Source organism: Glycine max, chromosome 18, assembly GCF_000004515.6.
Source record: "Glycine max cultivar Williams 82 chromosome 18, Glycine_max_v4.0, whole genome shotgun sequence".
In the NCBI taxonomy this organism is placed as follows: Eukaryota; Viridiplantae; Streptophyta; class Magnoliopsida; order Fabales; family Fabaceae; genus Glycine; species Glycine max.
The window spans coordinates 53,415,354-53,442,916 of NC_038254.2; the positions used below are offsets into that span (position 1 = coordinate 53,415,354).

Genomic DNA, 27,563 nt, shown 5'->3' on the forward strand with positions numbered 1-27,563 from the left:
TTGAAATAAGTATTTATTTTAATAAAATAAGTAGTTTTTTTAGTGTGTTTGACTAAATTGTTTATACTTAAAAAAATATATCTTTTAGTTACTTTAACAAACAAATCTTATCTATTACTTCAAAAAGCTTTATATATAAAAATACTTATTTTAAAGTTTTTTTTTAAGTTTAAACAAACTTACACATAATTTTATATCCTCTCCGTCCCAAAATAATTATAATTTTAACCTTTGAAAAAAATTTAAATTGACTGGTATTTTCACTTTTCAATAGATATTAAAACATCTATTTCAATTTTGTTTTTTAATAACTAATGTTGTATTGAAAAACTTAATAATATATTTATTGAAATTAATATCAAGAATAAGGATATTTTAATAAAATTATTTCCTTATAAATGATAATTATCTTCAAATACTTACTTTCTTGGTCTAAGTGAAAAAATCTTAAACATTAATATTTTAGGACAAAGAAAGTATCATATTAAAGTTTTTTTTAGAGGGGGTTAGGTATGCATTGCTTCTTCCGTGGGTTTTGGTATTGAAAATGTTACTTGTAGATTCATATGTAAGTAAAAAAAAAAATCTTATATGTTAGATTTAAATATAAATAAATCTAACTAATTTTATCATATTTAAAGATATATTTTTAAAATATTATTCATTAATTTTTAATTTTATTTTTAGTGACTCATTTTTATTTATGATAATAAGTTAATAAGTTTCAATGAAGATCATTTTAAAAATAATCTAATTTTTTACTTGAGATTATGAAAATTAAATAATGTTAAATAAATTTTTTTAATTAGTGTGTAATTAGTTATTTTTACTCATATGAGTTAAAATGAGTAGTATTTAAGTAATGTTTCATCATGCTCATATATCATTAATTAATAATTAACATTATTACATAACTACCTAATTTAAATATTTCGGTTTTATGATGAAGAAGTTTTGGAAAATCCTTCAAAAAAAAAAAAAGTTTTGGAAAAGACCACTAATTTTAAGTAAGATGGCCTATTGGTAGAAGAATTTGGGAAATTAAATAGTCAAAGAACCCATCATCAAGGGATAAGTTGAAATCAATGAACCTTCAAATCGAATTTCCATGTTATTTTTAGGAAAGTATGGGGAGGACATTCAAATAGGCCTGAATCCTTGAAAAAATAAATTTAGATGTTTGACCACTTATGTCAACTTACGTTTACAAGTCAAGTACAGATGATAAAATTCTTATTTAAGAGTACTAATGGTGGTATATCAGTACATGGAAACCCCTCCATTTTAACAAGAGTCGTCGTGTCTTGGATCAAATTTTCCATTCTGGCTTCCTCTTCCTCTTGTTTCCTCCTTTTAAAAATATAAATGAATTATATCAAAATCAGTTCTTGTGTTTTACTATCACCCATTAATTCTCAAAATCAATTCCTCTTGTGGTGTCATTGCACAGTAAAATTGTGATTGTCATATTTTTAATTAGGATAAAATACAACTTTGATTTTTTTTTTATTCACTATTTTAAAATAAAGATATTTAGTGTTTAATTTTTGAAATTTCATAAAAGTTATCAAATCAACAGTTTCTTTCTTACTTTCTTTTTATTTCTTAAAGTTTAATTAATCAAATTATTACTATGATGCCACCTTAAATGAATATATTTGATTAAGATTCAGTTGGATTAAAACGAAAGAAACTATAAAGATAAAGATTAAATCAAAGTTACTGATTTTAAAAGAGTACTGCAATATCTAAGATTATCGGGTTGACTAAGACATGTTAAATTCTCTTCAAATAATTATAAGTTGTGTATTAAAAATTAACTATTATAAACAACTTTATATTTCTTTTTTTATTTTATGATCGATAAAAATAGGTGTTTTGGATAACAAAAATACATTTATACAACATTGGTTACATATGAAGTTAAATGGTATAATATAATATTTTAAATGGGACGGTGTTATTTCTTGTAGAATTGTGGATGCTTATAAATATAAAAGAAATGTTTAATTATATTTTTTGTCCTATTGTAATTGTGGAAATTTTGTCTTTTAAGATTTAATTGTGTTAACAGAATATTTTAAGTATCATATGTGATTTTAGTTTTTTGAATTTTGGTTGCACCAATTGGGTTTTTGAATATTACAACTATAAGATTTTATAATCTAAGGTATATATTATTTCGTACATTTTAACAAGAATTATGTTGATCTATTTAAATAAATAGACTAAAATCATACCATTATGATAAAGAAACCAATTGGCACAATTAAAATTTGGGGTCTAAATCCACAAATTTGTGATACTTTGGTGACTCAATTGACACAATTATAATACTTAAAAGATTAAAATTTTATAATTGTGATACTCAAAATTATAATTAAGTCTAAAATAAATAATAAAAAGCTATATAAACTATTTGTTTAATAGTCATTACTAACCTTCTAAAATAATTTTATACAATCAACTAATTAAAAATCACCAATATTATGAATTTTAAAATAATTATTATCAAAATCAATAAATTTATCATATATAATAATTTATAATCAAATAATAATATCAACCCATCACCTATTTTTTAATAAACTATGTCCAATCTTCCAAGTTCTAATAAACTATGTTGAATCTTCCAAGCTAATTATATTGTAGATAAGGGCAAAGATAATCCTGAGGTGTATCCCCTAATCCAATACCCCAAGCACTTATTGTCTATCTCTAACGACATGAGCCTTTGATCTTTCTTGGCCCTTTAGTTCCCCACAAGCAAGCTTCCACATACCAGCACACCAATGCCCAACTAGCCCTCTTCTATGATATGTTTATGTTTTTTTTTGTCAATTAATTTTTTAATCTCTCATGCAACTAATGTGATTGATTCTTCGAGGATTGAGAGGTACCACCTGACTTTCTACTAGTAGAAATTGGTATTGTTACGAATTTCAACATTTGATCCGATAATGCTTCATAACAAATTACACACGATTTTTTTGGTGTATTGCCAGCATAGGTTGTTAGATTAGTTCATTAGTTAGTAGTTCTTCTTCTTCTTTTTTTTTTTTTTTAAGATAAAAGTTAGGGACGATGGTAAGTGCATAATTTTAGAATTGTATATTATTTATTGTTGAAACTTGAAAGACGTGTATAAATGACGCGGGATGTTTTTTTATTTTCTTTTAATAGGCAATGAGCGGGATATGTAATAATCAGATGATGAAAATTATATTATATAAAATGTAAAGTAATGTTTTTTTTTAATCCAAGTTCAAGATAGTAAAAGTAAAGTAATGTTCCCTTAATTAACTAATTCAACATAAATGATTAATATGTTGAGTTAAAATTAAATTATTTAAATAATATTTGAATTGAATCTTTAATAGAAATATTGTCTAACATTTCTTATTATCAATTTTTTGATGATTTTATTCTTATTTATATATTTTTTGAGAAACTTTTCATAAAATTATTCATCCCATAATTATTTCAAATCAAACATGTTTAATTACTAAGTTCTAAGTAATAGACTATCAAAAAATAAATTCATCTTATTTATATAAATAATATTAATTTATTTATTTAAGTCATCCTCAATTACATATTTTTATATTTGTACTTATTTTCGATTCTCTTTTATTTTGATGTGATCCAATCGAAATGTTGCATATTACCATTTTCAAATTAATCATGTGATTTAGTTACCTTGTGCTAGAGAAAAATAAGAAAAATGTATTTAAAAAATATAAACTTAATTAAAATTAATATAAATGTAGAAACGAGATGAGTTTTTTATAAAAAAAACTAAAAAAAATAGAATAACAAATATTAGAATAATAATTAATACTAATCCGGTATATTTTCCACATTTATGAATATGACATTTTTTGATATTTCTAATAATATTAAATTTTATTTCAATTTAAAAAATTAGGATACATGTTGAAAAAATAAAATTTCCATCAAAGAGAAAGAGAGACAAATGAAAGATTTTTATAAATTTTTTTCTAAAATCAAGAATAAACTTTTCATTTTATACATGTCCGATTGTGAATTAGTAAAATTACATGCCGGAATATAAGTTCAAATACAACTATTGGTAGAAACAATATGGCACAAAAGGATCGAAACATGTACAGAAAGAATCTAATGAGATAGATAGAAAGGAGGAGCAGAGTTTTTATTTTTTATGTTGTCAACGAGTTGAATAATAAAAATGAATGACTAATATATGATTAAATTGATTGGATAATGCAAGGATAAGGTTCAAATTTATTGATCTATTAAGATATTTCAACTGCATGCATCATTGCAGTTTCACTTGACACCTATTAGTAAAAAATGATCAAATTTTCTAATAAACTAATACATGGTTAACTGAAAAATCAATTGTAAATTGTAATGTTGTCTCTCTCTCTCTCTTTTACAGATGTAATGTGATCACTTTCATGTATCTTTTTTTTTCCTTTATATTTTCCATCACGACAAGGACGTAAATTTCAAGAACAATGTTGGCGCACATTAGGATTAATTGAAAAAAATAAATAGAATATGAGTGCATTTTTTTTATAAAAAAAATCTTTGTGATTAAGTGATAAGATTTACTCAAATACAAAATCATACGTGTGGGAATAGTTCTATTCGAATATCCCGTGAACGGAACAACAGAAGAGACTATAGATTTTTTTCAGGGGGATCAAAGATTTTGTTAGCATTTATGTGGAGAAGGAGAGGTCACAAAGGTGTTTTTGTTTTTCTCGACACCCAAAAAAAAATCACACAGGGCAGTTTGGTAATAACGAATAAAAAACTAGGGACCTTAATTGTTCCAACATCGCTCTCACTCTCACTCTCACTCTCACTCTCACTCTCTTCTACGTGGCTACTCGGTGTAATTTACCAAGACCACCCTCTTTATGAGATGGCAAAAAATACCATACACAAATCACAAGGACAATAACGTCTTTTCACATTGTAGTCCCTCCCCTCCACAACACACCCACCACCATATCTCAGTTGAGTTCTCTCTTTTGGCATTAGAGAGATTGGAACACCCCCCACGAAGCACCAATTATGGCTCTGAATCTTTGTATCTCACCTAAGTTTAAATGGGTTCCTTCCTTAGATAGTGCTTCCTATTCTTTGAGACCTTCACTTGGGTCTTGTTTTGGTAACATAAACATTGCTAGTGTGAGTCTAAGTACTACTAGAAGTTTGAGTTTGAGGAGGAGTGGGAGTGTTAGTGTAAGATCTAGTTTAGAAACTGCGGGGCCCACAGTCACAGTGGGACAGGTCACTGAGGTTAACAAGGACACCTTCTGGCCGATCGTTAAGGCTGCCGGGGATAAAACCGTTGTCCTTGACATGTACACACAATGGTATGTATCTTACTATCTTAGGTTATGTATAATCATATGATTATATGATAGGTTATATTATTGTTATAAATGATAATCATGTGCTTTTTTTTTATAATAATGTTATGTTATGTGATGATGGATTGGATTGGAATTGACGAAAAAGAATTATACTTTACTTTGTTTAGTAGTACAGCTACCCAGGTTGTCTCTCTTAGCTGTGAGATTCCTTGGTAAACATGGTTATGGTTTGCTTTATATATGCTGATTTTGCGAAGAGTCAAGATCAACATTGATATCACTCCTCAATTAATTCGGTCTTCTCTTGCTTTAGATGAAAAGGGGAAAAAGAGAAATGAAAATCACTTTGCTGTTTACACTTGTTTGGTTGTACAAACAAGATATATGAGGTCTAATTTGGAAACTGGAATGGCATTCATTTGTACTCATCCCCCGGCTAGCATGAAAGTATGTTGAAAGTGATTTTCCCACACTACCAAACAACAAGAAGTGAAAAATCCAAACTACTTCTGTGATTGGAACAAGCTCAGTCTTGGTCAGGGTTTTGAAAAACAGTCAGCTCAAGGTTTTTGAGGTCTCTAGTACCAAATTGCGGCTGCATTGGCCACATTTGTCTACAATTTCTTGCAATATTAAAGATTGCAATAAATTTGTAACCGTGACTGCGATTTAAAACCTTGGTCATAGTTTCAATGGCACTCAAAAGCTTACTTAATATCACAGTTTGCACATATTTTCTGTGACTTGATTGGTGGTTTATAAAATTCTAGTTAAAAAAATTATTGGTTTATAAATCCTCTCTCTCTCAGTGATTTTCAGTTCTTTTCCTGCTTTCAGAAATATGTAAAAGCTGGCATTTTTTACCCGTTCCACGGATAGTCAATTGTAGATCAGGCTTACGTTCTCTCACAATATATCACTGAACAATATCACAGTGTGTAGTCTTTGCCTATGTGGGGAAGGCTCTAGATGAATCTCTGCCAAGGTCACACCCCGAACAAAAAATACTAAAGTTCATCTTATGAAGTGTGGGAGAAAGAGAATTGAATTCCTCCGAAGGGTGGGGTTCATTTTAGAGGGAAAAGTGAGAAGTTATAACCACACTTCATGCATAGTTTATTATAAATGTGTGTGCAATATATCATAGTCTTTAATAGTTATAACTTGTTGCTTTTGCCAACAAGGTAACCCCTTATTTTACTTTAAAACAGCCAAATTTGGGTAATAAAAGATGAGGAGGTATTTCTCTTGTTAAATATATCAGGCAAGGAACTTAATTAATGATAAAGTGAGAATAAAGTACCATGACAGAAGTACTTGGATGAAAATGCTGAACATCAGTATGTGGGCCGAATGTTAAGATGAACATTACTGTTTATGCTTTCGAGTCTGACATTGGTGGAAAGCTTCTAAGTTGGCCTTTGAGATACAATCAAGTGTCAAGCTTTTTAGCAATTATGTGCTTTGCAATGACCTATACATGTTATGAAGCAAATGGTCCCGAATCAGGTCACTTGTATGTAGTCATTGACAACTAGCTTTACCCGATTTACCTTGCCTAAGAGTATACTTGTGTTTTATTTTTTCAGCCATGTGCACAAGAGTGGATTATACATGAAATTTTAGAGATGTCATGTGACCTAAATACTGATAAGCTGATTATTTCATTAGTTTATGAAAAGGTGAAAGCAAGTTTCTTAAGTAATTATAATTTAAGGAATGTTAATTTGTTTTTGTCATTCTCTGATGTGGTACTGCACGAATGTTTATCTAATTTTAAGGATTTGGTTGATCTTTTATGTCATTGTTATCATTGCTGCTTATTACCAACTGAACCTTTGGATAACCTTCGATATGAATTTATGAATTCTTTTTCAGGTGTGGCCCTTGCAAAGTGATGGCTCCAAAGTTTCAAGAATTATCTGAAAAGTATCTGGATGTTGTCTTTCTAAAGCTTGATTGCAACCAAGACAACAGGGTATGGATGTAATGTGCTATTTTAATTTATTTATGAACACCCTTGCTTAAGCCTAAAGTTAACCAATACTTTCCTTGACAAACATGGTATTAATTTGTTTAATGGTTTGTTGGCAGCCCTTGGCAATAGAGCTGGGAATTAAAGTGGTTCCCACTTTCAAAATTCTGAAGGACAACAAGGTTGTAAAAGAAGTTACTGGAGCTAAATACGATGATTTGGTTGATGCCATAGACAAAGTTCGATCTAGCTAAGAATATATAAAAGTATTCTCTCTCTCTGTAAAAATATTATGCTTGACACCCTTTGTAAGTATTTTATGCAATTGTAAGCTGATGATGATTGGAAGATGAAGAAATGTCATCATGTGATTATTGCAAACCGTAATTGTTTATTCCCCAAGTCCAGGGAAGCGTTCCTCAATTATTCAAGTTATCAACTTGATCATGGGGTGTCTATAAAGTGGTCTAGCTGATATTTGTTTAAATAAAATAAAAATGCGTGTGATAAATATGGATATTGAATCAGAGATGTCAAGGTATATCTAAACCCAGCCAGAGAGGTATATTTTGGTAAGCTAATACTATCTAAATTATGCATTGCAATGTAAGTAACAGGATGTGAACTTAGTGTATAGTTCAGACTTCATAAGCCATAGCTTTCTTATAGTATGGGCCAACTTTTTAGCCCCGCATATGGTTGGATGTATACTAGTCAAATCGGATTACGATATATGTTTCTAAATCCTTATCATATGATCATGACTTAAATCACATTTAAATGTTCTTTTGTGATCGTAATTTTTTTTATTAATATCGTGATGGTAATTTGTTGTTGCATGAAAATGATAGGATATTGGAGTTGGTTGCTTCAATTGTTGTATTGACATTCAAATATGGATTCTCGATGTCAATACAATAAGTTTTGATTCAAATTACAGGAACTAGCCACGTTTATGCAACCTGATCAATTAATGATGATGAATATACACGATTTGTTCTTTCGTCATTTATGTGACGCCACATAATATTTTTGGTGACATGGCTAACCACTGTAAGGTGACATTCACGTGGATGTTATGTGTGTATCACGTGGATGCCACATGACATAAGGGATCAAAATTAAGATTCTCATAAAAATAATTTTGACCAAATTTTCATGGATCAAAATTATGATTTTAAAAATATAAAGAATAAAATCAATTCTGATTAAATTTTAAGGGATTAAAAATATATTTTATTACAATTCTCCTTTATTGAAATAAATGCTGCATTTGGAGGGAAAAAATTATTCTATAATAAGTGTCATGTTAACTTTTTAACGTAATATTAATTACTTTTTTTCACTAAAAATCCTAATATTAATACTTTTTTAAGAAATATAATATTAATAAAATAATTAAATTAATCAACTTTCTTAATGTGTATGGATTAGTCAACAATGTCTTATGATTAAGGATAGAGTATATTCAAAAAGTTGACTTAATTATATAATTAGTCTCTTAATTATTTATAAAATTTTAATTGAGTTTTTCGATTATTAAAAATTTCAATCAAATTCTCTAATTATTAAAAAGGTTAGAACCATATTATTTTTGTAAACTTTATTAGTTTAATTTACCAAAGTTTTATAAATATACATTTTTAGATTAACAACCAAATAAAATAAAACATTTTTATATGACTACTTATATGTAAAAATAACATCCTAATTAGAAGACCGCATTTACATATCTTAACAAGAAGTAGTTTAAAACTAATTATTGGTAAGAAAAAATTATTAACATATTCTTATTGTTATTATTATTATTATAGTATTTAAGAATTGAGTTAAATTAATTATATTAGTATATATACATAATAGTTTATTTATTAATTTCTATCTTTAATTATTATTTTAATACAAAATTATACAATAAATAGAACGTTAATAGTTAATAACAAAATTAATATTGAACTATTCAAATTAAATAGCAATAATATTAATGTCTTCAATACATAAAAAAAGAAATATTAATGTCTTCAAAATTATATATTAACATTAATGTAAGTAATTTAATTTTTCATTAAATACCATTAGAATTATTAAATTAAGTTACATTAAACTGAAATAAATATTATTATTAATTGATTTAATTTCTTGGCAAAAAGTAAAATAAAGAAATGAGAGTGGAAGAAAAAGAATAATCATACACAAACACCTCATCAACACTCACAACTTTTCTCTATTTCTTTTATCATATCACATCATAATACTTATAATATTTATATTTTTATTTTATTTCTCTTTTTCTAAGTGTATAATAAAGCTGAGTGTATGTGAATACTTTTCCAAGGAAAAAAAAAAAAAGAAGAAGAAGCAAAAGACAAAGAAAGAACTAGCCAACTAGGTGTAAGTTGGGGAGTGGAGAGGTACTCCGAAGCTTTTTGCATCCATCGAATGGAAAAGCGCCACATCAGAGAAGCTGATGTAGAGTGGAATGACGAGAGTACCCTCGGCTCCAAGTTGCGCGTAATTCCTAACCGAAATTTGCAGTGCGTTTGAAAATAAAAATGCGAAGAAGAAAGCGTCCCTTGAGCGGCGGGGGGCATGGCCGCCATTCAAATCTGAATTGAAAGAAAGAGCAAAAAACAAGTGAAAATGTGTGGAATATTTGCGTATCTGAATTACAACCTCAACAGAGAGAGACAATACATCTTGCAGGTTCTCTTCAATGGCTTGAGGAGATTGGAGTACCGCGGATACGATTCCGCAGGCATCGCAATCGACGATTCCTCTTCTTCTCAATTCTCTCTTTCGCCTCCTCCTCTGGTTTTCCGTCAGGAAGGAAACATCGAATCGCTCGTCAAATCCGTCTATCAAGGTATCTAACTACAATTCATTCATGCGTTCCTCTTTTTTCTTCTTGTTTCTTCGCCACCGTACTCCGTTGCCATAGCATCCGATTTGAATTAACAGAAGTGGGAGAAACTGAACTGAACTTGGGGGAATGCTTCGGCACGCACGCGGGAATCGCGCACACTCGCTGGGCGACTCACGGAGAGCCTGCGCCGCGGAACAGTCACCCTCAGAGCTCTGGTCATGGGAACGAGTTCTTGGTTGTTCACAATGGAGTCATCACTAATTACGAGGTAAGGCGCTCTCTCATACACACTCCATGTGGCTAGTGTTGCATGTTTTATCTCTCTGATCAGTGTTTCTCAGATGTTATTGTGTGTGTGTTCAGGTTTTGAAGGAGACGCTGCTTAGACATGGCTTCACCTTTGAATCTGAAACTGACACCGAGGTCATCCCCAAGCTTGCCAAGTTTGTCCACGACAAGGCGAATGAAGCGTCCGGTAATTTTTTTTATTGATGAATTGGTGAATGCATGAGCTTTATAGGGTCAAGGTGTGTGTGAATGTTGTCGGTTACTCTGTTCACAGTTGCTTCACTGGCAGTGTGATGCTATGTTGATGTACATTGTGAAATCCTGTATAAATGGGAAGAGGGAGGAATGAGGGTGGAGATAGACAAATTTTTACCATTTTTATGCTGTGATGTTTTAGATAGCGATTGTGGTTTTGTCGCAATCCTTGGTGTTTTAGAAAGTTATAGGCAAATGTGACTGATGCCAGTCAGGATGCGGTCAAAGAGACCCAAAAACCTTTGTGCCACAATTGTGTTGTAGATAGTTTTTTAAAACCTTGCCTACAAGACTTCAATCTTTTAGGGATAAAGAGGAGGCCTTTTCCTACAAGGTGGTGGTGTCAGTGACATGAGTCATATATAATGCCATAAAACATTCATGTTGCAGCTGATGTGATCCCAGTTGTGGTCACGATGCTGTCGTAGAGAGACTTCAAAAACATTGATGTTGTGGCTGAAATTGCTGTCTTAGATTGACTTATAAAACCTTGAGTGCAACTCGTGATCCATGATTATCATCGTTTTGTTCTAAATGTGATAAACCTTGAGTGCAACATTTATTCTGTTGGGAATCCTTAATATTTATGTTTACACTGATTACAATTGTTTTCAGAGGTTTATTATATGTAAGCTGCATTTTCTGCTTCTCTTAGATGGGTGTGAATAACATTATGGTTTTGGGTGATGTTAGCTTGAAGTACATTTCCAATTATCTTGCAGGAGGTCAGGTTGTTACCTTCAGTCAAGTTGTTCTTGAAGTTATGAGGCATCTTGAAGGAGCTTATGCCCTTATTTTCAAAAGTCCACATTATCCTAATGAATTGATTGCCTGCAAGCGTGGTAGCCCACTGCTGCTAGGTGTTAAAGTAAGTTGAATGCAATTTAGTAATAAGTTTCTTAAATAGTGACCTATATGTAAATTGATCTTCCAATGTCTTTTTTGGCAACAATTGTTCTATTTTTTCTGTTGACTTCGTTAATGATGCTTTTAGTCAGAGAGTCATTTTTTCTTGGCATTTAACCTCTTGACACATGAAAATGGGCCACAGCGTACGCAGCCATTGATATGTTTGCACTCTAGTTAGTATAAGCTAACAAACTTTTGATTAGAAATGCATAGATTGAGCTTAAGCTTTGGTTCGTTCTGCTTAGCTGACACTGCCATGGCGATGATTGTTATAAAACAAAGGGCAATGAATAATTTCGTTTTACGTGTCAGAAACATTAGGAGAGCTTTGGGTGGTCTGCAAACGTCCAAGGCTCCAACAAATAGTTTGTATTAATCCTATCACTGCAGTCCAAATGACAGGAAACAGGAAAGTTTTCCACAAGAAACTGGAAACAGGACCTACTGCAATTCACTCGAGTTATCTAAGTTCTACCAAATCCTTCAATTCGGCAATGAATGGGGAAAGTCATAGACAGAGTCACACTAAGAAGAACTTAGAGTTATAATACTGCTTTGTCAAAACTCAGTAACATGGAAAAAATCATTGATCCCAATCCAACATAATTTGTCTGGAGTGATCCATGTTTGAGACCATGACATGTTTTACGTTGGCCGAAAAATCATAGATTCCAATAACCAAAAAAGAATTTAAACATAATGACTGCAAATGAAGTGGTGATGCATACTGCAGGAATTATAAATACAGGAGACAAGAACTGGAAATGCAGTGGTGATGCATAATAACTACAATTCAATGCTTGAACCATCCTCTTTTCACTATGAATGAGCTTAGATTTCTATTGTGTATCTCATAATAATTATACTACCTTTCCTAGTTTAATTTATTCATGATTAATGGATATTTAGTGAAAGTGGATATTTTCGGATTGACAATGATTAAAGTAATTACTGCTCTATTTTGCAGGAATTGGCAGAAAATAAAGAACATGGTTCAGCATTTGAGGATAACAAATTCCTATCAAAAGATGGAAAGCCCAGAGAATTGTTTTTGTCCAGTGATGCCAATGCTGTGGTTGAGCATACAAAGAAAGTGCTAGTTATTGAGGATGGTGAAGTAGTTCATCTCAAGGTACAGACTGCACCCTCTCTTTTCAATGTTGCACTTGCTAGCCAATGTGTTTTCATGTCTAGATATTTTAATCTCTGGCAAATAATTCATGAGTATTTTTTTTTGTAAAGATTGTTTTTATGATTTCTTATTGGATCACTTCTCTATCCCTTGCACTCTTCCCTTTCTGGTGTGATGAAATCATGTCAATTTGAAAACAATATATTGTTCTTACATTGAAATGGTTGTGTCAGGATGGTGGGGTTTCTATTTTGAAATTTGAGAATGACATGGGAGAACATGGTGCTTCTCTTTCCAGAGCTTTCTCCGTGCGACGTGCATTATCTGTTCTTGAGATGGAGGTTGAGCAAATAAATAAAGGTAATTATGAGCATTACATGCAAAAGGAAATTCATGAGCAGCCAGAGTCTCTAACAACCACAATGAGGGGGAGGCTTATACATCGAGGATCTAACAAATCCAAGTCTGTTCTGCTGGGAGGGCTGAAGGATCACCTCAAAACAATTAGGCGAAGTAGAAGGATACTTTTCATTGGTTGTGGTACAAGTTATAATGCTGCTTTGGCAGCTAGACCCATATTGGAAGAACTTTCAGGTCAGTGCTGTATCCTGTATGACAAATCTTTTTTAAGTTTGGCTGATTAAAAAGTATGCCCATTCTTACAATGTTTTATTTTATTTTATACATTATTATAGGTGTTCCTGTTACTATGGAAATTGCTAGTGATCTATTGGATCGAGAGGGACCAATATACCGGGAGGATACTGCCGTTTTTGTTAGTCAATCTGGTGAAACTGCAGACACTTTACTTGCACTGCAATATGCTTTAGACAATGGTGCATTGTGTGTTGGGATAACAAACACTGTTGGTAGTGCAATAGCAAGGAATACACATTGTGGTGTTCATATAAATGCTGGGGCTGAGATTGGTGTGGCAAGTACCAAGGTAAATGTTGCATTTAAGGATGTTATTTTCTTCATTTCATTTTATATTGTCTTATTATTTGTTTAACCAATGGTTTACTCGCACACATTTATAACTACTGTAGGCATACACAAGTCAAATAGTAGTGATGGTCATGTTAGCTCTTGCAATAGGAGGCGATACAATTTCAAATCAAGCCAGAAGAGAAGCTATCATAGATGGTCTTTTTGATCTGCCAAGTGAGTTTCTACTGGCTGAGAATTTTGTACATTTTGCAGTGGATGGTTAATCCTACATGTCCTGTCCTATTAGAGTATAATTTCTAATGATTCTCAAGTTTTAAAATTAGATTCTCTAGGGTGAATATGTTAGCTACTTGGTTGGTCAATAGGATTTAAAATGAAATTTTTCAAGGTTAATCATTCTTACAAATATACCAATGATGACAACGTCAGTAAATAAGAGTTAATATCTGATATACCATCATGTCAGTATCTAGAAAATGTTTACACTAGTGGCACAAAGACTATAGAACTAAAATACTGGGGGGGGGGGGGGGGGGGGGGGACATAAAACATAATAGATTTAAATTTACATACTTATAGTCTTACTGTAAAGTGCTGAAGTTTTAGTATAAAAATTAAGTTCATAATAATATGTTGACTACTTATTGGTGTGTTCCACACAGTTTTTATAAATTATTTAAATAGAATAATTTGTGTAAAAATATTGATGATAGAGGTGATGATATCAAATGTAAACACTTATGTACACTGACATCATATCAAATGTTAACTTGTAAACTAAATATTATAGCATAAATTAATGATGATAGAGGTGATGATATCATAATAGTAGCATTGAAAGGGACTAGTGATAGAATAGTTCCAGCAAAAACAACGATATCTGCAGAGGTGGAAACCAATAACCATATACCATACTTGGTAAGAGAATAAGTGCGAGGTGGAAATCTAGAAAACCAATGGGTGTTACTTTGAGTTTTCATCATTTCATGGAAACTCATTATTCAAAAATAGAATCATCGTTAATGTGGGTTGGTTGACTTGGTTCAATTGGTAGCCTTAACTAAATGGTTTCCAAGTACAAAACCCTGGCAGAGGCCTGTGGCATGCATTGAGCTTGCTTGGAATGGAGTAACCTCTCCTCCCCCAAACTTCTCTCACAAAAATTAAAGAAATTAGAATCTTCAGGAGTTCTAGGACAACCCTTCCATCATGCTAAAAAACTATTTTTTGAAGTATTGTTCAAAATAGTATACCAAATACCCCATGAAGCTACTCAGGACAGTTGTAAAAGTAATCTAATTAACATGTTGGAATGCAGATAAAGTCAGAGAGGTGCTGAAGCTTGATCTGGAGATGAAGGATCTAGCAAAGCAGTTGATTGCTGAGCAGTCTCTTCTTGTCTTTGGGAGAGGATACAACTATGCAACTGCTCTTGAGGGAGCTTTGAAAGTAAAGGAAGTGGCTCTAATGCATAGTGAAGGGATACTTGCTGGTGAGATGAAGCATGGTCCTTTGGCATTAGTGGATGAAAATCTCCCAATTGTTGTTTTAGCTACCCGTGATGCCTGCTTCAGGTTGGTTGTGACTGTTGAGTAGCTTTATTATCTGAAATTAGGAGTTTGATATTGACATATTTTATCTTTGACAGCAAACAGCAGTCTGTTATTCAGCAACTTAATGCCCGCAGAGGTCGTCTGATAGTTATGTGTTCAAAAGGGGATGCTTCCTCTGTATGCCCTAATGAATCTTGTAGGGTAATTGAAGTTCCACTAGTTGAGGACTGTCTTCAACCTGTAATTAATGTAGTTCCATTACAGGTATGTTTACAAGGCTTTTTTTTTATCATTTTTACTGCTTTATTTTATCCTTACAGCGTTGCTACATTTAACAAAGGGAAATCTTCCTATATTAGTGTCAAAGATTCTATTATTTGTCTGTCTATCTATATATAAACTAATTCTCAACTGCATGTTGATAGTGATTTCCATTTCTTTATTATTTCTTGAGCTTGTTAGGTATTTGAATATAAATTTCAGTGTCTGGATTTCTCATGCGAATTTTGCACATCTATTTCCTTTTCGTCACCTAGAATCTTTAGAGGCTGATCTTATTATTGTATATTGTACGAAGGAAGATTTGTATGTATCTTATATATTTCAACGAAGTATTTCTTTCCGATGCAGTTATTGGCATATCATCTCACTGTTCTCAGGGGACATAACGTCGACCAGCCTCGTAATCTTGCCAAGAGTGTCACAACGCAATAATGAAGTTTGTGGCATATTAGCGCATTGTAAATTAGTAGATGCAGGCACACTGGTTGATTAAAAGACACCTTCTCAGCAGGCAGATTATTGTTTAACATGATTTTAACATCTTTGATGTATTTAATTTTCTTGAAACTCACCAGGCAGAATACTGTTTAATATGATTATTACATCTTTGATGTATTTAATTTGCTGGATCTCTTATCTTGGTTACTTGAGCTCAGTGGCAATTCCTTAATCCCAAAAGGAATGGGTATCGTTTTCCATAAAAAATCATTTATAACATGGCCTTACACAGTTGCTGAATTTGGCAAAAAGATAGTTAGAACTTAATGAGTTATGGAACAGAAAACAAAATGAAACTTAGATGCGAAGATATTTACCTAAATTACATTTTTGGTTTAGCAACATCAGAATTTATGGCCACCGTAAGCCTCATTTAATAACACAATTTTATAACACTTTTTAAACACTTTATATAATTGATTAAAATATATTAAAAATTACAAAATTTTGTATGTCTTATTTAATAAACTACCCACGATTATGTAGTTTTTAATATATTTACCAAACACGGGATCACTACTTATGGTATATTTTCCATCTCACTTGAAGGTTCATTTAAAATTCAGAGTACAGCTGTAATCCATGACAAAAAAGTGTCCTCAAGTAGATTAGTTACTGCATATAGTTGAGTATCTGCCACAGTTGATGCACATTCCTCCCAAAACTAATCAGTATCGTTTGTGTCCTTTTTCTAAATTTTGACGTGAATTTTATCATGAACATGCACGACTTATCAAACACTCAATTAATATGTATTGTTTCTTTCTATCTCTCTTCCTATTATAGTATCATATTAACTAACATTAATTTAGCGTCCACATATCTTTTTCGAAAGTTTAAAGGAAGCCATTTCCATTTTTGCTCTGCAGTAATGTCTTGCTCTGTGTAGAACCATGCCAAAATATGATGCAGGATTATAAATTTAAATTGCTTGTTTTACAGTAGAAAATAAATTTTAGCACTTTTCTAATAAAAATCAAATTCCAATGCAAATCTATGGCTGAGATTAATTTGGATACACATCCCGATCTTGTTTAATGATTCAAAATCAATTCTATCTAACTTTCCCCTGGAACAACCAATGATTTTTGAGAGCCAAAAATCATAAATAGTTGAAAATGGCCTCTATCAAAGCATGAGTTGAATCAACTAGGCTAATACACACAGAAAGGAGTAACATTCCCAACACACTGCCATAGAAACACACACACACACAGTACTAACAAATAACAATATAAATTGTAGGAATAAGCGACTATTACCAGTCATAATAGAAGAATCATTGATAATAAAAAAATCATAATAGAAGAACCACCTAACAGATTATGTTGTTTTATTTAATATAGTTGAATCTAACAACAGTCTGAAACATTTATATGCACAATAACAAGACCCAAATACAGATAGTAAAACCTTAGTATATTAGCAAAACCAACCTAACCCTACATCCTTTTCTGTAACAGATTTTGCCAAAAAAAACCCATATGCTTGCCGACCACCAAAATTGTCATCCTTTGTCCCTTGAGACAGGCGATTGATTCAATCAAAACAGCAGATATGAAAAAGACCGCACTGTACATCATATATATGTATATATATATATATATATATATATATATATATATCAATGAAGACCAACCACTGGCATAGAGGGGCCGATTGAGCTGTATTTGAAATGCGGCAACATTCCTCCTATCTTCTTCTACCAAGCAGCCCTCCGCTCACCTTCACCACCACCAACATTAACCTGAATAAATTGAACACCAAATCAATCATAAATACCCAACGCATGAAAATCATATATTTCACAAACTCCACAAAAAAAATAAACAAAATTTCCGAGACCCAGATAACAAAAACATAATTTTCAGCTACCCAGCATGAAAAGACCATAAATATCACGTACCTAAATAAGAAAGGACAAAATTTAGATTCAGTTGCCTAGGTGTTTTTGGTGTTATTCTCCAATCAGAATTAAGATTTCACCTTTGATAATCTATGTTAAATTTTAATGTAAATCTTTATTATGATAGTTACCAAGTAGAATTCCAATTTTAATTGAAACAACAACAATGTTAGGAACCAAGAATTGAAATGAGAAAAAAAAGAAAGAAAGGATTTTATTGACTAGTAAGAAAAGAATACAAAACAGGAGAGAAAGCTCTCATCCAAGGGTTTCTCCTTTACAAAGGATTTCTCCTTTCACAAAGAGCTAATGCTCAATCTACAAATGATAAGATCCCCCTCTCTCCTTCCCTTATATTTAATAAACCCCTCTAACTAACTAACTAACTAACTAACTCATTAGTAGTCTAACTATATTAACTAACTCTCCCTTCCCCTTATATCCCAACAAACAACAACAAAAGCTTATCCCACTAGATGAGGTGGTCCGTTACAAGAATCACATGATACCATTCCGTACAGTTAAAAACCAAAATTTTCAAAAATATTATTTAGCCAAATAAAAGAACTAACCACGTAGTGAAATCCATCCAAGTTCAGAAACCCAAATATAACAAGAATCATAAATGTAAGACACCCCACAAGAAAAAGAAAAAAAACCATAAATTTAAATTCCACATAGCTAAACAAGAAAAGCACAAAATTCAGATGCAATTTCCCAAGTATTCTCAAGTGATATTCTCCTCTAAGAATAGAAGTTTCACCTCCCCAATCTACATTGATTTTAATGCAAATTTATATTACACAGATTCCTAGAAGAAAAAACTCTAATCTTAACAGGAGAATCCCACTAATAAAACACATAAAAAAAATGCATCTAAATTGTGTCCAACAACAAAACCTCATAAATATCAGATCCCCAAAACCAAAAGAAAAGAAGAAAAAAATGAAAAAAATTGAATGGATGATAAATGAACCAACCTGGGCCTGGGGGTTACAATCAGGAGGATCTTCAAAGAGCGAGAGGGAGAACTGCTTATCCGCAACACCAACATCGAAATGAATGAGCCCCGAGGTCGGAACATCAACCCTAATTCCCTTCACGGGAAACCACAGGAAGAGCTCCTGCGCCGACACACCGGATAATTTCCCGATCCGACCGTACCCTAGAACACCCTTTATGTTGGAGTCGTAGTGCACCTCGTTCTCGAACTTCGCGTTGCACGGTTCCTTCATCCACACCTCGAATTCCCCGCTGCTAGCGTTCAGCGAGTACTTCGCGATTCCCTTCGGGAGAAGCCCCACCGGAAGACCCTGCGCCCGGAGCTCCTCGTATATCGTCGTCGAATTCGCCGTCGCCGGCGATAACAGACACGACGCGGCGACGATCAGCGGCAGCAAAATCCAAACTACGCCAGATTTACCACCCATCGATGATTTGGAAATTTTTTTCTTTCTTTCTTTCTTTGTGTTCTGTTGTTTACCTAATGATAATAAATGAATGAGTGAATGAATTTAATTCGATCTTTTTCTTTCTTTTGCAATCCCTTACGTCCTTTATAGTAGGGGGGGGTTGGAAACTGAAAATACTCCCATAAGTTTCAGTATTTTATATTTTTATTTTTAAACCTTGAAAACAAAATATGTTTGTAATAAAGGAGTGAAATGGTTTTTAAATGAATTTTAGAATTATTATTTTTAAAAACGGATAAAACAAAGTTCTTTTTTTTTTAACAATAATAAGGCATGTGATGTGACGTGTCTGCATGAATTATCTTATATTTTTTATTCGTCAAAGATATTATTGCTTAAACTTAATGGATCTTAATTTTTTATTTTTAACACCTTATATCAAATTAATAAACATGATTACAAGACCCATAAAAATCAGTCTAATTCATAAGAATTACATATGAGTTCAAATTTGATTATTAATGTGAGGATATGATTGGTGGATATTATATAAGTATAAGTATCTTTATAAATATTTATTAAATTTTGAAACATATCTTAATTTTGATAAATATGAGAGATCCAACACATTCTCACATCCTCCCTTAAACTTTTTTATACAAAAAAAAATTTAATAAACATGAGAATGATATGTTTTTATTCAATTTAAGTTTGAAAAATATTATGAATGGAGGGGAAAAAATCAATTGATAATGAAAAACATTTTTTATAAACTTATTTAGAAATTTTAAAATTAGAAAACCTTGAATTTTGGAGGGACTAACATCTTAATTAACCTATTATATACTAGTTAAAGATTTTTATTTACCTCACATTTCTATAATTTCTAATTACCTTTTAATTTTTGGTAAATGGGCAAGGAATAAAGAGTCTAAACCTTAAAGAACGAGACAATCACAAGGAAAGGGAAACATGAGCAGCATTAAACATTGATTCCCAAACTCCCTTGGAATTTAACATAGACGTGATTGACGTTAACGTTCCCATGCATTATTCCAAGATTAGAAGAAGGTTAGGCTCAGCAATCAACATTAATTGTACTGCTTTACAGGTTCGGACTTGCTTGTTGGGAATAAGGAATCTTTTTAACACCCTTATTTGGGTTGGGGGAGGAATCCTCAACATGACCATGTTTTTCGTTAGAATAAACTTCTCCATAAACATTAATAAATTAAGTTTTTCTCATAAACCTAAAATCATGTCCCTCAGCTTTTAAAGAAGGAAGATAAGAGAATTTCTATAAAAGTTTAGAACATCAATTCGATTTAAGTTTATATGAAAAACTCTATTTGTATTAACTTTTTATTTTCTTGTCTTATAAGTGTTATATAAAAGTATATCCAAACACGATAATTTGGTTCAAATGCTCCCTCACCATTTCAAAACAAGAAGTAAAAACAGACTACTTGAGGTTAATATCATACACATTAACTTGCCTGAAAGTTGAAACAAAAAAAAAGTTCACTAGAACATAGTGCAATCATGTAGAAGCGAACAATAAGGAATAAATCCATTGTAAACAAGAATTCTTCTCAACTGTGTCATCCCAATTTAGAACAAAATCTTCCTACACTTCCTCTACTATTCAAATACTCTGAGCTCTATGGTTGAATCACAAATAGGGGCTGCAAGGAAACGAAAGAAGTCAAACCTACAGTGCAAGTCAATTTAACAGTTGAGTTATTAATCAGGAGGCCCTAGAATATACTCACAGTGTCAACGCTTACAGACTTGGCATCTTCCGCAACGATTTCAACTATAGTTCCTGACTGATCAGCCTGTATAGAACACAATTTTATAGTTTCGAGATAGAAGAGATAACCCACAGGACCATCTAGACAATTTAAAAAAATGATACAACCTGAACATTTCTTTTCGACTTTTGATTTGCATCTCATAGTTACAAACCAAGAGACAAATCATCAAAATTAGGCTTATTGCATACAATTTTGTTTAATGAAAAGTTTGTTGTATGGAAATGTCAACCATAATGCATCCTTAAAATTCAGTAAGTTTTGTCACTTCACTGCTGCGTCTCCACCAAAAACAGTAAGGAGTAGCTATTTTGAACTAAATAAATGTAATGAGTCCAATTGATTTCACAAGCTATTTTCTCCTAAAGAATGGATTAAGAATATACTACTAGCAGGAAATTGTATATATGAGTGTGAACCGTGAAGTGCCACTATCTTCAGAAAAACTAGATATATGTTAACTTGTGAAACTGCAAAAATACTCTGAATCCTAAATAGCTAATTAAATACTGAATTACTGATAGTACCCTTGGTCCTATCATTTATGAATGAGATATCAACCATGATAGGACCCTTGGTCCTAACGCTGCAGTAACAGTGTTCAGTTTAGATAATGGGTCAAGTGGCACAACTATTGGACTCCATTTTGCAGCTCAGTTGGCAAGTTGTTAGAACGTATATAGGGGAGCAAGGTTAGAGTGATACAGGGGAGGAGGTTCATTTTGGTGGTTAGGCCTTTTGGCCGGGTAGAGAGAGTATTTTCTCCAAGATGCTTTTGCTCTTAGAGAGAGAGTGATTCCTCTTATGTATCTTCTGATTGAGCTGTTTTTTTATTAAATAAAACCCTCATTTCTGTTCTAATTTCTGGGATCCTGGCATTGGTCCAACCTGCTGGATCTGAGGGGAGATCAGTGAAAAATTTCAGATTATGAATATGTATACTCTTGGCAGTAAGGAAAGTTATGGAGGATTTGATAACTGCAGCATTTGCTCACTGGGATGCTTGCTATCTGGGAGAGACAACAATGTTTTATAATGAGTCTAAAATGATCAGAGACAAGAATTGGTACAAATAAGCTGCAAAATGGAGAACAATCCAAAATCATTGTAGAGATTGAAGGGGAACACTCAATAACCAAGGTCAACAGTAAGACACATGTGGAAAATGATGATGCAAAAAGAGAGTTTGATCAAATTGAAGAAATGGTATTGGTTGTGGAGAAGAAGGAATCACCGCCCAATTATCCAAGCCAGCAAGAACAGATCAGAAGCCACTAAAGCAAAAACACCAGGAATTCCGTTGTTGGAGTGGCCACAAGCAGAAGTACTTCCACCTTCAGCAATTGGGAAGATAGTGACACCATGGCATCCAATGAAAAAGGAAAAATCCATATCTGTCCTATTGTGAAGTCTGAAACCATTGAAGCAGAAGTGAAAGGTAAACTGATATGGATTGATTCTGAATAACAGACAGACTAGAGGAAGGTTATCTAATTGAGATTCGACTTGTGAATCAGAAGACCTACATTCCGAAACGTGAATTGAATCTTATTATGAATCATAAGTTCATAACATACATGATCAATAAATAAAAATAACAAAAAATATATTTTCACATAAAGATAATAGTATTATTTTTTTTAAGAGGAAGATATTAGTATTATTAAGTCAAACAAGAGAATACATCATTGTATAAACTGAAACATAAGCTGATATATCACAAATGAACTTCAAAATAATCCAAGATTCAAACCATCTATCAAAATGACAAAAAATAGGGACTAGCTGCACAAAGTTTAAGTCTTCAACACCTAAAAAGGATATCAATAAGATGGCAAAATGCAAATTCCTATGCTTAGATCCTAATGCATAATTTAACTATTCGGCACCATTCCCAAGATAAATATCACTTAGTTCATCCTCATCCTTTAATATCAAATGCTCGTCCTCTACCTCTGCATATCCAACAGTCTGCTTAATTTCACCCTCATCCCCTATTATGATGTTATGTAGTGTGTTTCATATGATGTTCAGTGGTGTCTTTGGCTGAATTGGAATTTAGATTTTTTGGTAAAAATCTTTACCCCTACACTTGAGTTGTTATAGACTTGTTTTCATGGCTTCATCACAGTGATGTTCACATGGTTTCCTTCTGCTTTTCCTTTGTTAGACAAATGAAGGGGTCTATTTGGTTTGAAAAAAATGTTTTTTGTTTTCATTTCTCATTTTTACTGATAATTACAAAAATGTCACTTTGTTTTTACCTTATTTCCCATTTTTTAAAGATATGAATAAGAAAAACTCCAAAGGGGATTCATGGCTTCATCCCAGTGCTCTTCAAATGGTTTCTTTCAGCTTTTCCCTTGCTAGACAAACCCAGGAGTGCAAAAGCACTTTCATATTAAGAATGCTAACAACGTCTTCTTTGACACATGTTAACATCTTTGATGTTCCATTTCCATTGGCATAATTTACTTAATAAGGAAGTCATGTAATGAGTAATGTTCTCTATTTTAACATTCTGCTGCATCATCTGTTGCTAACAATCAATTGAGAATTTAATGAAGATTTATTTTGCACAAAGAAACTCTTTTTTGTGGTTTACACTAATTAATGTTTTATATCACATAAATAAATGTTAAGTAACATAATCCTCACAAAAAAGAATCACAAATATGAGCATAGAAAAAAGGGAAAATGCTAATAAAACTAACCTCATTCTGTGGTACAAGTTCTAGACTCTAGATCACAAAATTCAACATTTTGATAATGCAAACAGAAATGAAAAGAGGCAGTAGATGCATCAAATAAGTGCCCACATAAAGGTATAACATGTAGAATCCCCTGTTTTAATCAACAGTTACCAATAAAAATAAATATAAAACCTTTGAACTTACTTCAATTTCATTCATCAATTTCATTGCCTCAATGATGCATACAACTTGCCCCTTCTTTACTTTGTCTCCAACCTAAAGGAAGAATACTTCGCATTAGGTTTCAAAAAAGCATGACACAAAAATGTAAAACTATATAATAGATAAAATGTACCTTCACAAAGGAAGGTTCACCAGGTGCAGGACTTCGGTAGAATGTCCCTGCCATGGGGCTTTTAAGAGGCGGAAGTGATGATTTAGCTGACTTCACAGCAGGGGCTGAAGTTGGTGTAGGGGTTGCACGAGCTAGAGTAGGTGCTGGAGTAGATGCTGGTACAGGTGGTGGTGGCAACGCTGGTGGAGGGGGTGAATACACCACAGAAGGTTGAGGAGCAGGTGGTGGCTGAGGCATAGCCTCCTTTTTCCTGATTGTTACTTCAACGTCATGCTGCTTCAGCTTCAACTCCACAATGTCTCTTGAATCAACAAGCCTGCAGGAGAAAATTGGACATGAAGTTTTTCATAGCTGATTGCTCCACTCCAATCATGCAGCAAAAAGCTTATACATTTGCTATTACTAATAGAAGGAAACAAGACTTAAGCATCTGCTTACTTGACAAGACTTGCAACTTGAGTAATAAACTGAGAGACCGATTCTTGAGTTGCCAACACTGAAGAAGATGGTTCTGCTAAAGGCTTTGCGGGTGGTTCCTCCTTTGATTTGGCTTTCATAGGAGGAGAAGTAGCATTGGAGGAACTATCAAGGGCAACCTTGTTGAAGCCAAAAAGATGAGACCAATATGTGTGTCACAGGAGAAGATTTTAACAAGTTTACACATTCTAGTGATGTTTGGATGAACTTCTTCAAAAACACTTGAGGAAGAAATTAAAAAGGTAAAATGGATTAAACTAAAATCAACTTATGCATCTCAGGTTTTGGAGAAATTAGATTGCAGAGTTGATTTTAGCTTACAGGATAAGCTAAATTCATTTTCTTCTCTATAAGTACGTATGAAGAAGTTTATCCAAACAGAGTCCAAATGTATCAAAGTCTCAATTGTTAATTTTCCAATCAATGATTATAAATCCACAATTTTCCCTCTAAGTTGCCCTCTTCACCAAATTCACATTTAAGAACAAACATAGATACGAAAGACATAATGTAGAAGTGAAGGGAAGAGAGTGTTTACCTCATTTAATTGGGCCTTAACCCTCGTGCATAACAGCGTATTACCAGGCTGCACATGCAACAATAAAATGAATAAAACAAAATGTGATGTGTTTATTGTTTTTATAGCTATGGAAGATACATATTTAAAAAAGTGTGGTGTGTAATTTGGAACATTATTGTATGAAAAATGGAAAGCAAGGGTTAAGGTAAGGTAGAGGTAGAGGTTGCGACCTAAAATAAAGAGAGAAAGAACACTGCTAACAGTAACGAACCTTGGTGGCAAAGCGTAGGTTGTTGGGTTTAGGAGAGAAGCGGAGAGAGTGTGTGAGGCGCAAATTAGTGGCGGCTTTGGTAGCTGGTGCCAACGAGGATGCCATGTCTCAAAAGACTCGATCTCAATTCTCAAATCAAAAACACGACAGAGAGAGAGAGAGAGAGAGAGGCAAAAGAGTTTGGATGAAAGGAAGTGAAGTGATGGGTGGGAACTGAGAACAGTAACACACGGCGCATAACCAGTGGCGCTTCTTTAACCCTCTCACGTGCCCTACATCCAGAACTATCTTATTACACTTTTATTCTTTTCTTCTTTTAGAAAATAAAATAAAGATAGAATAACTTGTGATTTTTTTCTTCTTTTATTTTTTTCTTGATCTTTTAATTTATCTTCATTTATTATATTACCTTTAACCCTATATAAAAAATAGTTATCTAATTCATTAAGATGAATAAAAATTGTTAGATTAATTTATCATAATTTTAATTTTATTCTAAGATCAACTTTAATAATTTAAGATGTGATTATTTTTTAAAAAAAAAAAATTCAACCAACCAATGAGTATATCTTTTTTAAGAATACTAATGACACTCTTTCTTACTCTCTCCTCACATACTCTTTATGATTTTATTATTGGTTATAATTTATTGGAAACATTTATTTTGTAGGTTTCGTTTTCCATTTAATATAAATTAAGAGAAAAAATTATTAAATCAAGAAAAAGACTTACAAAAAATGATGATTTTCAATTATTTTAACCAATCATACAAAGATTGTTAAAAAAAATGTCACTAACATTTCTCATCTTCTTTGTTGATAACTTAATAAATACACATTCTCTTGAAGAAATAAGTGTCATCATTGATAGACCTCACAATCAATTAGGGATAAAAAAATTTAATAATAAAATAATCTTATATTTCTTATAATTAAAATAAAAAATATTATCTTTTGTTTCTTATATATAGAACTATAAATAATATCTTTTAACACTTATATATTTTTTTATTTTCTTATTACATTATCATATTTATTTATGTTATGCTCTTAACCTTCTCATCTCATTATAATTTGCCAACTAACTTAATAGGCATGGTAAACACACTAACTATATGTTTGGTTTTATGTTATAATCACAAAATATGGATCCAAAACCTGAAATTTGAGAGCTAATATATATCTTTTGTTTGGACGTGGATATCAAATGTAAAAAATCAATGATGCATTAGGATTTCAAACATGCACTAAGTTTGTGAGAGAAAATTTAATTTAACTTGTGCAAAACTTAACTTTAAAGAGAAAGGAGTGTCTATCGATATTTTTTTTTATCAAATATTAATCTCATAATTGCCTCAAATGTTTTATAACTTGTAGAAATACTTGAGTGTCAAACTCAAGATCTAGAAATCTGTGGCAAAAAATACAAATAATTATTTAGATAAATTTATTAATTTTTATAATAATTTTTTAAATCCACGCTAATGGTTATTTCTGATAAATCAACAGTATTTTTTTTCTTACACTAATTATACACGAAAATTAAATTCTTGTTTATGAAAAATATATATTTTATCAATTTCTTAAGAAATTTTTTAAAAAAAATCATTTTCAAACACATATAAATATACAGAATAAATATTTTTTACACACACAATTATTTAATTATATAAATTAAAATAATAAAATTAATATAAAAACATTTAAATCAAAGATAATAGTATATTTATAACAATAATACTCTAAAGATAATTCTATTTATTAGAACTTAAAGTAAAATAAATTTTAATTTTAATTTAAATATAACAACGTGCTCATAACAATAATTAATCTAATTTAAAAATAATAATTTAATGAGAATATATTGATAATGTGAAAGTTTTTATTCCATTATTAATTATTATGTATGATAAAATTATCTAGTTTTATAGTAATTGATTTAAAGATTAGTAAGAGTAATTTTCAATTAATTGACATTGTAATGTAAAATAAATTTACACCAAAAATATTAATAATTAGAAATAATCTTATATCATAA

The 27,563-nt window shown here is 31.8% G+C and overlaps 4 protein-coding genes across 4 annotated transcripts; 2 read left to right on the top strand and 2 right to left on the bottom strand.

Moving 5' to 3' along the window:
• The first annotated feature begins 5,032 nt into the window (after nt 1-5,032).
• On the top strand, nt 5,033-7,871 carry LOC100306555 (uncharacterized). The gene is made up of 3 exons (NM_001249741.2): nt 5,033-5,372; nt 7,251-7,350; nt 7,467-7,871. The coding sequence occupies exons 1-3, from the start codon at nt 5,068-5,070 to the stop codon at nt 7,599-7,601; spliced, it is 540 nt and encodes a 179-aa protein (NP_001236670.1). The 5' UTR covers nt 5,033-5,067; the 3' UTR covers nt 7,602-7,871.
• Nucleotides 7,872-9,856: 1,985 nt separating this feature from the next.
• On the top strand, nt 9,857-16,225 carry LOC100792835 (glutamine--fructose-6-phosphate aminotransferase [isomerizing] 2). The gene is made up of 11 exons (XM_003552405.5): nt 9,857-10,210; nt 10,306-10,478; nt 10,574-10,685; nt 11,476-11,621; nt 12,630-12,794; nt 13,028-13,388; nt 13,490-13,740; nt 13,844-13,958; nt 15,064-15,319; nt 15,394-15,562; nt 15,929-16,225. The coding sequence occupies exons 1-11, from the start codon at nt 9,988-9,990 to the stop codon at nt 16,010-16,012; spliced, it is 2,055 nt and encodes a 684-aa protein (XP_003552453.1). The 5' UTR covers nt 9,857-9,987; the 3' UTR covers nt 16,013-16,225.
• Nucleotides 16,226-17,381: 1,156 nt separating this feature from the next.
• Nucleotides 17,382-19,543, bottom strand: LOC100793358 (uncharacterized). Its single transcript, XM_003552406.5, has 2 exons — nt 18,965-19,543; nt 17,382-17,825 (listed from the first exon to the last, which is right to left on the bottom strand). The coding sequence occupies exons 1-2, from the start codon at nt 19,412-19,414 to the stop codon at nt 17,781-17,783; spliced, it is 495 nt and encodes a 164-aa protein (XP_003552454.1). The 5' UTR covers nt 19,415-19,543; the 3' UTR covers nt 17,382-17,780.
• Nucleotides 19,544-20,793: 1,250 nt separating this feature from the next.
• On the bottom strand, nt 20,794-25,750 carry ACCB-1 (biotin carboxyl carrier protein precursor). Its single transcript, NM_001251446.2, has 7 exons — nt 25,527-25,750; nt 25,274-25,321; nt 24,697-24,854; nt 24,259-24,574; nt 24,108-24,179; nt 21,169-21,234; nt 20,794-21,081 (listed from the first exon to the last, which is right to left on the bottom strand). The coding sequence occupies exons 1-7, from the start codon at nt 25,629-25,631 to the stop codon at nt 21,058-21,060; spliced, it is 789 nt and encodes a 262-aa protein (NP_001238375.1). The 5' UTR covers nt 25,632-25,750; the 3' UTR covers nt 20,794-21,057.
• Nucleotides 25,751-27,563: the final 1,813 nt, after the last annotated feature.

Bases quoted from the DNA above. Each gene is read 5' to 3' on its own strand.
- LOC100306555 (NM_001249741.2), top strand. From the start codon at position 5,068: ATGGCTCTGAATCTTTGTATCTCACCTAAGTTTAAATGGGTTCCTTCC. The intron at 5,373-7,250 runs GTATGTATCTTA...ATTCTTTTTCAG, and splicing joins CTTGACATGTACACACAATG to GTGTGGCCCTTGCAAAGTGA. The intron at 7,351-7,466 runs GTATGGATGTAA...GTTTGTTGGCAG, and splicing joins ATTGCAACCAAGACAACAGG to CCCTTGGCAATAGAGCTGGG.
- LOC100792835 (XM_003552405.5), top strand. From the start codon at position 9,988: ATGTGTGGAATATTTGCGTATCTGAATTACAACCTCAACAGAGAGAGA. The intron at 10,479-10,573 runs GTAAGGCGCTCT...GTGTGTGTTCAG, and splicing joins GAGTCATCACTAATTACGAG to GTTTTGAAGGAGACGCTGCT. The intron at 13,959-15,063 runs GTGAGTTTCTAC...GTTGGAATGCAG, and splicing joins TGGTCTTTTTGATCTGCCAA to ATAAAGTCAGAGAGGTGCTG.
- LOC100793358 (XM_003552406.5), bottom strand. From the start codon at position 19,414: ATGGGTGGTAAATCTGGCGTAGTTTGGATTTTGCTGCCGCTGATCGTC. The intron at 17,826-18,964 runs GTTGGTTCATTT...CAATTTATTCAG, and splicing joins ATTGTAACCCCCAGGCCCAG to GTTAATGTTGGTGGTGGTGA.
- ACCB-1 (NM_001251446.2), bottom strand. From the start codon at position 25,631: ATGGCATCCTCGTTGGCACCAGCTACCAAAGCCGCCACTAATTTGCGC. The intron at 24,180-24,258 runs GTACATTTTATC...TTCTTCCTTTAG, and splicing joins GTGAACCTTCCTTTGTGAAG to GTTGGAGACAAAGTAAAGAA. The intron at 21,082-21,168 runs GTGAGTATATTC...GTTTCCTTGCAG, and splicing joins AGTCTGTAAGCGTTGACACT to CCCCTATTTGTGATTCAACC.